The sequence below is a fragment of the Fistularia commersonii genome, chromosome 4 (genome assembly GCF_037954325.1).
Source record: "Fistularia commersonii isolate RoL2024-O1a breed Wild chromosome 4, RoL_Fcom_v1.0, whole genome shotgun sequence".
NCBI classification, from domain to species: domain Eukaryota; kingdom Metazoa; phylum Chordata; class Actinopteri; order Syngnathiformes; family Fistulariidae; genus Fistularia; species Fistularia commersonii.
The window spans coordinates 7459982-7472973 of NC_141287.1; the positions used below are offsets into that span (position 1 = coordinate 7459982).

At 41.2% G+C, this 12992-nt stretch overlaps 1 protein-coding gene across 19 annotated transcripts in view; it reads right to left on the bottom strand.

The window, feature by feature from the left end:
- mycbp2 (MYC binding protein 2) overlaps positions 1–12992 on the bottom strand; it is a 66192-nt gene that overhangs the window by 5926 nt on the left and 47274 nt on the right. For 10 of the 19 annotated variants that reach the window (XM_086145004.1, XM_086145007.1, XM_086145001.1 and 7 more), the window contains 18 exons: positions 11366–11602; positions 10337–10441; positions 7886–9523; positions 7578–7747; positions 6860–7107; positions 6595–6762; positions 6178–6335; positions 5888–6087; positions 5533–5682; positions 5284–5444; positions 5018–5174; positions 4662–4886; positions 4443–4508; positions 4016–4255; positions 3571–3660; positions 3400–3480; positions 3038–3304; positions 70–353 (listed from right to left, as the gene is read on the bottom strand). In XM_086145004.1, the coding sequence (XP_086001130.1) occupies positions 70–353; positions 3038–3304; positions 3400–3480; positions 3571–3660; positions 4016–4255; positions 4443–4508; positions 4662–4886; positions 5018–5174; positions 5284–5444; positions 5533–5682; positions 5888–6087; positions 6178–6335; positions 6595–6762; positions 6860–7107; positions 7578–7747; positions 7886–9523; positions 10337–10441; positions 11366–11602 (4645 nt within the window). The remainder of the gene's footprint in view (positions 1–69; positions 354–3037; positions 3305–3399; positions 3481–3570; positions 3661–4015; positions 4256–4442; positions 4509–4661; positions 4887–5017; positions 5175–5283; positions 5445–5532; positions 5683–5887; positions 6088–6177; positions 6336–6594; positions 6763–6859; positions 7108–7577; positions 7748–7885; positions 9524–10336; positions 10442–11365; positions 11603–12992) is intronic. The other 9 variants (XM_086145021.1, XM_086145018.1, XM_086145010.1 and 6 more) reach the window with 8 other exon arrangements.

The following is a 12992-nucleotide window of genomic DNA, read 5'->3' on the forward strand; positions in this document are numbered from 1 at the left end:
TTAAAGTAATAAAATGTTTCCCTTTGATAAAGACATTTTTTGGGGGGGGCTAAGTAGGAAGCAACGCACCTGGAATTAAATATCATGGGCAGCGTGACAGTTGTAACCCCTTTGCCCGCAGCCATTCCGGCTGTGCCAGAGATAGTGGTTCCTTTAGCCTTTAGCTGCACAGTGAGCGCTTTTGCAATACAGCCGAGGAACATGTCAAGGATTCCTAGCTTGTTCCAATCACCCTTCTCCGTTGAATGGATGATGTCACTGATGTCTGCTGGTGGCAGAGATTTCACTCCAATGATACTGGCAAGTCTCACTGGTGTTACCTCTGGGAGAACTCGCCGAAGTAAAGAGGTCACCTGAGATAAAGAAAGGAGGATAAATATGATTATAAACGTATGAGATTGAGTTTATACTAATATGGTTTGTGCATTTATTACTTTCTTTCTAATTTAGGCATCACGAACAAAAAAATATTGTAATCATTACATTTCAAATGATCAAAGATGTATTGGTTTATACGAGTGATTTTGCAAATGAAACACCAAATTAAAAACTGGTGATAAAGGATCTCTGGAGAGACTTTTACCCATCAAGACGTGATTATACACACTATTCCCATCCACATACTGTCTACTCCAAAATTGATTATTTTTTTATTTTCAAAAGAGGTCGTCACAGAATACACGATTGTGAGATAGGTTATATCGACTTGTCCGACCATCCACCGCTTTCATTATCTCTGCAAATAAAAAATAACCCTGAAAGTACACTATGGAGGTTAAACTCAAGTGTTTTCAAAACTAAAATCAAAGAAGACATTGAACGAATGAAAATGAATAATAATGGCAGGTTGGTAAAGATATTGTTTGGGATCCAATGAAAGCTGTTGTCAGGGGGGGAAATTGTATATTTTTGTGTATATCAAAAGAAACAGAGACAATTAAAACTATTCGAATCAAAAAAGGAACTGAAGGAACTTGAGACAAAACGCAAAAAGGAACCAATCCCAAACCTGAACACAAAATTAAAAAATGAGAATAGGATTAATACTCTGTAATCATATGAAATACAAAAAAGATGATCTACATAAAGCAGCATATATTGTGAATCTGGCTCAAAAATTTCAAAACTTCCGGCAAGGAAACTGCAAAAAAAATGAGCAGACAGACAGTACAATTTCCAAAATTAGGGTCCCGCGCTCAAAAACCCTCTTCTATAAGCAATGGGAAACACAATTGACTTTTCAGAATTACTATAAACAACTTAATACTCAGCCCCCATTAGAAGATGACCAACATATCGAACAGTTCATAACACCCCTTGATCCACCCACTGTATTTTTAAAACACAAAAGTAACAGCCGAAATTACCAAGTGAGTTTGGAATAGTGCAAAATCAGGGTAAAAAACAAATAAAGCATCAGGGCCAGATGGGTTTTCTTCTGAATGGTACAAGACCTTCAGATCTGAGTTAGCACAAAGTCTTCTGAATATATTTAACACAGCCTTAAAAGAAGGGAAAACCCCGCCAACCTGGAGTGAGGCTACAATCTCAGTCATTATGAAGGAGGGAAAAGACAGAATACTGATTACAAATTGTATACATCGATACTTGCCGGAAGAGTTGAAGAGGTCCTCCCTCACCTTATCCATACAAACCAGATAGGTTTCATCTCACAGATATCCACAACAACATCAGACATTCATTACATATATTGATTAGCCTTGACGCAGAGAAGGCATTCGACTCTGTGAGTTGGAGGTTCTTACATAAGACTCTTGAAAGATTCGGTTTTCGTAAAGAATTCATGACAGGAATTAGTTCTCTATATAAAAATCAAACGGCACGCATCAAAATAAATGGATATCTGCACTAGACAAGGCTGTGGATTGTCATAACTTCTCTTTGCACTTTACATTGAACCATTTGCTCAACGGATCCAGCAATCTGAAAACATTAAGGGTATCAATATAAATGGGGAGCAATCCAAAATTACAACACACAGATAACCTTTTAATACATCTAAACAATCCAGCTAATTCAGTCTCTTGGCTATTTGAACTTTTCGATTACTTTTGGAAAGTATGCAGGTTATAGAATAATGTTAAGAAGACCCAAATTCTAAAACAAAATTACACTCCGTCAAAACAACTCTGGGATCAACTCCATTTTCAATGGGACCTGACTATCTTGAAATATCTATGGCTCATGATACCTAAAGATACTTATACATTGGCAAAGACAAACTATGGCCCCCCTCCTCACCAAGATAACATTAGATATACAGAAGATGGAACTCCAACCCCTTTATGAGCTTTACCCAAAGGGTGGAGACCAAAAAAATTGACATTCTCCCAAGACTTCTTTTTCTGTTTCAAGCTCTTCCAGTATAAATCTCTGCAAAGCAATTATCTGAATGGGATAACATTATCTCTAGGTCCATATGGCAAGAGAAAAACCCAGGGTAAGGTACAAAACACTACAACTCCTAAAAGAACGAGGAGGTATGGCTCTACCAATTTTGAAAGATTATTTTTTTTCTCAGCTCAGATTAGACCACAGATAAATTTGTGTAACCAAGACTATCATGCAGGGTGGAAAGACAATGAAATGTCACTCATCGAGGACCGTCAAAATCAGGCAGTATTGTATCATCTCTCTCCTGATTTGGACTCTGAGCTGAGATGGCTTAAAACTAAGATGGAGTATATTAGGATCTTCATACGGATGACTTCACTTGCTCAAACATCAACCCCTTTTCCTCGATTCCGTTTGTTTATTTTTGCTGTGTTTTGTATGTTTTCTTAAACGATTGTTATTCCTGTTATCATTATCTCTTTTTTTTATAGGTACAAAAAAAACTGTCTGATCAGGTCAAAAGGTCTTCAGGTAAATGTTTGTCCGTGAAAAACAGAAACAGGTAGATAGATGTAAAATAACTAAATACATTTTTAATTATTTGCAAACATTTGCCATGTGTAATATGCAATGCATACATCTTTAAAATGCAGGATGATTTGTTGCATGCATAATTGCTTACCTGTCTCTGTACTCGTGGCGACGCTGTGTGCAGCAAAGAAAAGAGGTCTTGCATTAGTGTCAGCTGCTGAGCGAGATACTGGCGGCCGACATTGGAGCCGCTCAGCGCAAGAACCATTGACAGGAGCTCAAAGCAGTAAGCATCTGAGGAGGCATCGTCGTCACTTGGCTGAGAGTTGGCGTTCTCTTTGCTGGAGATGGCGTGCTCCCACTCCTCCCTCACCCTTGTGGCCTCCATACGAATAGCCTGGACGATATGCGCACACACCTGAGGAAGAAAACTCTTGTTAGGCTAGAGTCGGGATTATTCAAACCAGAATCAGTGTTTGTATGTTTAGTAGCATGAGCTAATTTTGTTTTTACCTGTTTCTGCAGGTTGGTCAGTTTGCTTCGACTGAAAATTATTCCAACCATGTGCTCTTTAAGGTCAGCATCAGAGGGTGCCTGTTCAAATCGCGTGTAAAAAAAAAAGCAGACATTAGGTCAGCCAGTGTCTTAAAGTGTGATGCTAAAGTTAAACATCATTGTACAGACCTTGTCCTCCCCCTCAGGTGATGAAAGCAGATTTTTCTCTTCCTGCTCGGGTGTCGGCTCTGCATCGCCACAGATGAGCTTTCCAAACACCTAAAAGATAAAGAACAGAGATCACTCTGTAAGGAATATGTTTGTTTGAGATTTGTTGAGGAAACAACAGCTATAAGAATAGAGGGGAAAAAAAAACTGTCTCATGGTAGTATGCTCCTGCCAACAGGAGCACATTATAAATGACAGTAATCAATTAATTTGACTTCATTGTTAAATAAGGCTACAGTGACTTTATCCTTTAAGCAGTAAATTCTGATTATTTTGTCCTTGAATCCGACAGTGTTACATGTATAGGGAAATTCTCGACAGATTTAATTTGATGCAACAGTCATGTTACTGACAGACTGACCGTTGCCAAGATGTCGCCAAGATGTCGGTCTTAAAATTTACTAACCTGTGAGGTGATAAGGCGAAACACACGGAGCGTTTCACCCTCACAGTTCTTCTGCTGAGCCATACTGGCCGAGATCTGTCCTGGAATCTTGATACTTTCTCCCTCTTTCCAACCGAGGACCTTCACCTGGCGTACCCTCAAGGTGTTCTCTGGACCTTTCAGTTCCACCTTGATAACATGATGATCCCCACCTGGAAGCTCACTTGTCACCCAGCCCATATGACGTGAGTCAAGGTCAACCTGAGGGATTGGGATATTAACAGAAAACATGTACGTCCACAAAAATAGTCTGATAATATCTCCTGATGGAGTTTATGGAAATTACAGCAAATTGTAAATGTGTATAGCATTTTTAACACAAAAAAACATAACGATTAAGATATTATCTCATAGTCAAACTCATTAACTGTTAAAAGAGTTAACCCACCTGTTTGATTCTGCAGAGGTCTTCGATTGCTTTTCCACAAAGAAATGTCACTGATGTAACTTTGTTCTGTAGATATTAGACAAAAAAAGTTATAAATACTTTTTGCTGGAAGTCACATTATCACTTTCCGTTAGGAAAGTCTATACCTATTATCATATATATTTCATGACTATGAGTGTTTTATTCCCTGAATAGGCCAGCTCTGTGTCCACTCCTTACCCCAATGTCTCTTGAGTTGTCCACATGAACAGAAACATTGGAAGCATTAATGCCTTTCACACAGCTGATGGCAATGCTCTTAGTTTTGTTCTTGTCTTCATCCCCTGATTCCCAGAAAGTCTCTGTGGAGCCATCTGTTAGACTGCCAATCATAGCAGGACGACTGGACGTTTTGATGTCAACTACACTGGTCAGATCCTTCAGACAAGTCACTAGGCAGAGATCCTATTTCCACATGAAGATCAGTGTCATGTCAGTCCACATGTGATGAACACACATGATTTAATTAAAGCATAACAGATCAAGGTCTGTTATGCTTCAATAAAATCAAATCATTATGGAGAAATCTGTCTTACCTGGCTCATTGCCTCATAACCTGACTGTACACTTATATTGAAGCTCTCCTCACTGTCTCCGTCATCTGACTTTGACAATATATTGTTAATATGATGGAAAACGTTGCTCTGGTGCAAAAACTGGTGGTCTGACTGCTTGAATTTAAGACTCCAGCACCTAAATGAAGGAGTCCCAATATTAGTGCTAAAAAAGAACTGTTCGTTTAATGCAAGATATAGTGTGTTTGCGAGGTAAACACTTTCTGCACATCCCAGAAAATAGTTACCGAAGAGCCATTTGCTGGAGAGAACTTCCACTAGGAAGGGACATCATGAGGTCAGAGATGGTCTGAAGGAGGCGATGGAAAGTGTGGGGGAGCGGATGAGCTGCCTCACCAGCAATAACAATGTCTGACAGTGGATGTTCACAAACACCAAGGTCTCTTTCCTGTAGAGGTGTTGAGAAAATCACCCTCAGAACAACGATGCAAAAGAGCAGGGGTAACACTTAAAATATGCCGTCACCTGCTTTTTACCTGCTCTATGACTTCTTTATTTCCTTTGTTCTCATCATCTTCCTCGTCCTCAGGCTCAAAAGGTGACGGTGTAAGAGATGCTACAAAATGCCATAGGATGTCATGCAGCGAAGTTGTCTGGATCACATTGCATAAAAGCCAGTTGAATGCCTGATGGGGACACCAAGAAAAAAAAAAACATGAAAATTAAGAGATGTACTAATGGGGCTTTTGAACTTCGATATCACAGATTTTTGAACAACGAGCATATCGTTTGCATGATAATACTAAAAGTAGGATAATTGGCAGTGTTTTATCACAGGCAATTATCATATAAAGTCTGGGCTCAGAGATTGCGTCGCTTAAACCACAGTACCTCCATTGCAAACACCCTGCAGGCAGATTTTCGAAGGGCATGCCTCATTGCCACCTCCAGGCCCTCAAGATCATGGTGCTGAATAACAAATGCCAGGACAGGCCACTGAAAGTTCCTCTCCCCCTTACTGAGAGAGCCATGAGCTGAGATCAACCTGGAAAGCTCCGGAGAAGGGTGGCGCAAAAGGGAGGATCCCACCTCTGTAAAGAAGATAAATCAGATCATTAGAGGCTGCCAATCATTCCTTCTTCAGAATTTTTGTGAATTTCGAAATAGCCAGGTTTGAATACCTGCATCGCCACTGTGGACCCTGCGTCTGGGAACGGCTTTGACACGGGCAGGGGAGGGTGAATGTTGCTTGTCATACTCAGAGGCCACAACTGAGTAAGACCTCTGAAATACTGTGCGCTTTGCCGTGTCACTGTCTGTGATCGGGCTGGTCTCAAGACTGAAAGATATGAACAATAGCACGTAGCCTTCAAATAAAACCTTCCCAACAAGTCCTTTAGTAAGCCATCAGTTTATTTTAATTGTTGAAATATCATCAAGGACTTAAACATTTGTTTGTTAAAAAAACAACCTGAAATGCCTCAAACTGACAGTACTGTGACTATATATTATTTAAGCCCATGTTCATTATAAAAATAATTTGATGGTGATTCTGTATTTAGGTTGAAATCGTTTAATATGTAGGTAAGATGCTTTACCTTGGGGGCATTGATTTCATGTTGCTCTCTGGCTCCTCAAACACATTCGGACAGGCATCGGGTGTGACTGAAATGTAAGGTGCAGGGACTGACGTGGAGCGCAAATACCTCATTTCATCTTGGAAGAGGTTATCGTCTTGGTACGCCCCAAAGTTCTCCGTGTGCTGCCTGGTTTGGGACAGAGAGAAACAAGATCTCGAATCATTACGTGATGTTTTACTACAACATGTGAAATAAAGTCACATGGATAGAAACAGTTTTCTACCTCGCTAGAGTCTGAAGGTAGAGACAGCTCATTTTATTTGGGAGTTCAGCTGACACGCCCTCCTTGAGGCTGGGTAGCAGCTGGGAATGCAAGGGCCTTGGAGGGTGGTGACACAGCATACTGGGCTCTGCTGCGCTGCTGAGCGACAGCAGGAACAACGCATTTGCTCGAATCACCTGGTGAGCTTCCATAGTGGGAAGTGCTCTTGGTGTCTTCACTTGAAGAGACTTTTTCCTCGACTGCTTAACCTGACAAGAGATACACCAATTAACATGCTAACGCACATCTTTTCAGCTTTAGGGTAGCAAAGTTAAATTAAATCACATTAGTTAATTTCAGATACACTTTAATGCCAAGAGTGAACTGGCACGCATGGGGTTATCCATTTGTGTTTAGTGAAGTCAGCAGTTTATAAAAGAAGTAAAAACGTTTCTCTTTCAGGACTTTTTACTACGCTGATACCCCAGATCAGGTTGGCAGCAAGTTAGGCTATGCAGTGTGTGTGTGTACGTTTGAGTGTCTGTCAAAAAAGAAAAAAAAAAAAAAAAAAACGCACACTAACCCAAGCTTACTGTTCTGTATATTTCCTGTGCATCATGTATTTGCAGTCCCTATGTCCTCTATTGTAAGTCGCTTTGGATAAAAGCGTCTGCCAAATGCAATGTAATGTAATGTAATGTAATGTAATGTAATAAAAGACATCTCAGCATTGGGCTACCTTTTCCCTGGCAGCAGTCTGTTTCTCTCTCAGATACTTTTCTCGGCAGCGATCACACACTAGGTACCAGGTACTGCCTCCTATGCCTCCGTCTCCACAGTTCCCAGCCCAGCCACCACAGAAATGACCGATGCTGTTATACCCTTGTCCTCCGGCATAGCGACCGCAGCCTGGTGGAGAATTAAGAAGAAGGGATATTTTTAACTGATATGACTCTGAGAAAAAAAAACCACAACTTTGAAACAGGAGAACTCAAATATGCATTTTCCCGATAACAGAAAGAAACACAGAAAGTCCTGAATACTCACCTGGGTGAGCCTGCCTCATATGGTATGTGACTGGATATGGATGAGATTCTCCGCACAGCTCGCAGATTGTGTCTTTCTCTGGTCCACCCATGGCAAGTTGTGCCATCTCTCCAAACAGGTTGCCCCTTGGACGCACCTCTGCCTTGTCCCTTTTTTTCTTCTCCCTCTTTGCTTTTTTACTGTCTTTGTCATGTTCCTTCTTTTTTAAGATGGCACTTGACCCCGGACTGGGGAAGATCATGTTCTGGGTGGCTGCCTTGATGGTGGCCAAAGAGATGTCCTCCCAAAATGCTACCAGATGCTGCAGTGTTAAAGGCAAAATTGACTTAACCCTTATTGAGGTGTGAGATGTCATCTCATAGGAAACGGCCTCTCCTTTCCCATCCTCACACTTTTCTGGCAATGGAGGTTCTTTCAGCATTGATAGCACCTTGTTTTTGTTGATGCTGCCCATTTTGGAGATGTCTGGGCCATGGGGAGCAATGTTAAACATGTTAAGTGCAGAGGATATCTCTAATGAGTGGCGGTTCTTTAGTTTGCTCTCTTTCTCTTCAGCACCTTGTCCTCCAAGGGAGTTGCGTATAGGTGCATGTTCTTTGGTCAAGTCTGGGTTGAACTTTAGGAAGGAGGAGCAGGCCATGGCATCGTGAACGATTCCTTCGTGCCAAAGGAATGCTGCGAAGACTGCTCGTGCACATTCAGCCACAGAAGGGGACATTGCCTGTTTGACAGGTTCGGAGAGTCTTGGGGTACTCTCACCTTTAAACAGAGGCCCAGATTTGTCCTTCTTTGGTCGTGTGTGTCGACTGGATGTTTTGCGGCTCACCTTGGGTGAAGAGCGGCTCTCTAGCTCCTCTTTCACGGGGGCTTTGCCGATGCTAAAGTGCACCTTACACGAGCCCTCGTCGGTATCCTGAACCTCCACATTCTCATCGTTGCCATCTTCATTTGAAAGGAGAGCACTAGAAGTACACACCTCCACTACTTCACTGTGGAGGTTCTCTTGGGTCACATGAGGAGAGGGAACACGGTTCTCCATGTTACTGATTACTTCAGTATTTGGATCTTTCGGAGACAGTTTTGGTTTGGGGGAGGTAGATCTTCCCCTAAGTGGCTCTGTGAGTGGAACCTTCTTCTTTCTAAGTGTGTCAGGATCCAGGGTGTACGAGTCAGATTTGGATCTCTCTCTTGGAGGCTCTAGCTGGGCTTTGGAAGATTGGCTGACTTTTGGGGGGAGGTTCTTGTCATGGTGTGATGAAGAGGAGTGCTGGGAAGAGGTACCAGAAGGACTAGACCTGCCTGATGAAGACATCCCTTTTTGTTTGGGAGACGATGAACGAGAAACAGGGTTTGGAGATTCAGCTCGATATCCCGTGGTTCTGCCATCTGACTTTAGGGCCTGAAGAGTGTTATGATTGGGTGAATGAGAGCGGCTATGAGAGTCAGACCGCAGTTTGGCTGTATCTGAACGCAGAATTAGGGCTTCACTGGCAGAGAGTCCACCCTCGCTCATCTTCATTCTGCTCTGCTCAGAGGAGCGGCTTCCCCGGCTGTCCTGTTTTGGCGAGCGATTCTCCTGACGGTGTTTGGAGGCTGGGGACATGGAACGTGCACCAGGCATCAGGTTTCCTCGTTCACCTTAGTATTAATAATTGAGACACAGTTACTAAAAAGAGACAAGATTAAAAACATAAACATTTAAAGGGGATCGACACAGCTAATTTTAAGCCCTACATTTTGATATTTGAAGTACCCTTACATAACCATATGTAAAGGTACAAAAAATATTTTTCTCATACTGGCCCTTTTTGTGACCCTGTCGTTCCTGCCACTTTAGTTCTATCTTCTTCAGGTTACTTCCGTAACAGTTCGGTTTCATGTGATTGGCTAACACCTGGAAAATTGCTTCACGCTGTAGGCATGTTTTACCAGGAGTAGCTGGCCAAATAAATCCATCCTGTTAAAAATATCAGCTTTTAGGAGACTATGACTATCTACCATTATCTCATAACTTGCAACTGTTTTTGGAATTTAGTAACTGTAAGATAATTGACTGAAAGATGGATTGTCTGGAAATCTATCACTCATTTAATGCGCAATTTTAAGAAGGTGGGATGCAATTAATACAAACGTTAAATAAAATGGGCAAAACATTCAGAAGTGAGGGATGGGTCTTTCCAAAAATTAGCCTACATTTTTATAAGGTGTTTTCTTTATTCCCATAGCTTGAACTATTTATTAATAGACAGAAAATCTCTCATGTGATATATGCTAAGGCCAATTTTTTGTTTGTTTGGTCTTTATCTTAGTTCTCCTTCATGGCAAGACTTTTGGGCAATAGCAAGAAGTGTGGAAATTTAAAAACAAATTCAGGAGTTTGGCACAGAAACTAATGTTTACATTCCTACCCACCCTCTGTCTGACAAACACATGCATGCTGTGATTACCCACCCTTCTGCCTTAGAGCGAGAGATGAGAGAGCAGTACCATGCCCAGCCATGGACACACTGCTTTTGTGCACACGCTCACACGAAGCAAGGCTGCGTGATGAACCTTCTACAGCGAAACAAGGCATGGTATGCAAGGAGGCCACCACAGAGAAAAAGAAAGCACAAAGAGGCAATGGAGGCAAGTCAAGGAGATGAAGTTTGAAAGAGGCAACAATGGCAACACGGTAAAGAGATGGGAACGTCAACGGATAAGCAGAGAAACTAATAGACAAGAAGACAGAAACTCTTATATAGCACAAATGTTAAACATACAGATAAACAGATTACATACATGAGAAAAAAGTAGCAAATCCAACAATGGCAGAAAAAAAGACTATCAGAAGACAGAGCTAAATGCATGTTTTTTTAAGAGGGTTCTGTATCATATACTTGAGGAATATTTTTGAACCAGGGTTAACTGTGGATCGAAAGTAAATACTATAGATATATGCAATTTGACGTTAAATTTAAGTATTAGTTAATGTCTAAATTTCTGTAAAATGAACCAATACATTGAAAACAAAAGAAATTTCAGGCCTTTGGCTTCTTGTTGCAGTGAATTGGTGACAATTAAGCACAAAAAAATGCAAATGCAAAGTTAAGCTGCAATGAATGTTAATGAGGAAAAGGACAAAATCTTCCATCATCAAGAGAGCAAGATGAAAAAACTCAGCCAATTAAGTCAGCACATGGCAAAAATATCAATTTTAACAAGATGTGTGGTCAAACACTTTCCAAAATTTGCAGATGTAAATAATTTTCTGGCTAAAAATCACAATTTTTTTTTGAACCCAAGACTTTGATTTGCAATAATAGACCAGTCTGCTTGTTAAAGATATTTGAGCACTGTAGAGAACTAAACTTCATGTAATGGGATACGACACATTACACTTGCTCTCAAATTAACAAAGCAAATCAGGAGAATGAAAGCTGGGAAATGGGCAATCAGCACCAATACAAGCAAGCGTTGCCAGAAACTGGGCACACTTACTTAGAAGCTGTGGTTGTGTCTGGGGCACTTGGGAAGGGGATTGTCCAAAGACAAATGGGCTGTGGACTAGGGAAGAGGAGGAGGAGGATGAGGAAGAGGAGGAGGAAGAGGGAGGTTGGGCAACTTGCTCAAATACAGAGGAGGAGGAGGAGGAGGAGGAGGAGGAAGAGGAGGAGGGAGCTGCTGAGAGGAAGGGCCCAGACTGAATGGAATTCAGTATGGCACTCAACCGGTCACCTGCAGACACGGAGACAGAGGAGGTGGAAAAACTACAGCTTAGACTACGGTTTGAGGATACGACTGGGGGTTTGAGGGTGTGAATGGTGATTTAAGGGTAAAGCAGTTATTGGTTTTCATTGTAGCGTACTGAGTTTTCAGCATGGGAGGCAGGTCAATATGAATGATAAGCCGCATGTTTACTTCATTGCAAAAAAAAGAAAATTTTCTGAAAATAAAACATTGACTGAAACCACCAGGTCATTGAGCATAAAATACTGCTGCTTAGTTAGAAATCAAGCGGCGCATGAAGTCCTAGATTCTTTGTCAGTGTTTCAAACGTTCAACCAAAACGAAAAACCATGGTACAGAATCATGATCCCATTTGACAAAGCATGTGGCTCTGTTTACCTGTGACAAATAATTCTCCTCTTTTAACAAACAAAGTTAAAATCACTGCAAAGTTAAATTACTGCAACTGCTGGGTCACTTCAAACACAATTTAAATTGGAAATCAGATGTTGAGAAAAGAGACCTTCTGTGTCTTAAAGCACTAGGCCTGATGAGGAAGCTTTACATTAAAAGTGTGCATGTTTAAATGTTAGAGTTATATGCTTCAGCTGTAGCCTGCACAATCCTCAGAGGGAACCACTGGCCTTGACTGACTTTCTCACAACGTTCCTTGTACAAGACACAAAAACCTAGGTATTCCTGTCAGTCTAAGCAGTGGTTCTCAACCAACAGTTTGATCTCATAAAGTAAGCGACTTGCTTGGCCTCTATCTTACTTGGAGAAAAGCCCAGTCCTTGGACTGAATCACTGTCAATGTAAGTCCATAGAACCAACCTCTCTGAGTCTGGATGTAACTGTGCTCACTGTCCACCTCAGACTGTGGACCCCTGTCTATCAGCAGGGTTAGCTCTCACTTCTTCAAATGCCAGGAAGAAATTATGATTGAAAAATTTTGGTCTGGAAGACAGAAGAGCATAACTGACTGATGACCCAGTAGCAGCTTGGGGAGTCAAAAGTTTTGAGCTTGAGGGAAGACAGGGAGCAGTGATCTCAGCAGACAGGGCTTCAGTTCTTTATCCAACCCTCTTTCCATGTCACTTCTGCATTAAAAAGTATTGGACAATAATCTGTGAACAAAAATAAACTAACCACAACCACTAACTAATGTAATCATGGCTCTTTTGTTAGTCTACTTTTGTCCACCAATATGGCAATTTGAGTTAAAGTAGCTTGAGTCTGGTTTTTGTTTGAATTTTGCTTTTTCAGTGACCAAAGCAAATTAAAAGCACGAACATTAAGCTTCTTAGGTGATTTTTGTCAAATATTTATAGATAGACGCTTGTCAGATATACTTTAATTCCAGTCCCAAAGAAATCCTCCATCACTGGACTACATAACT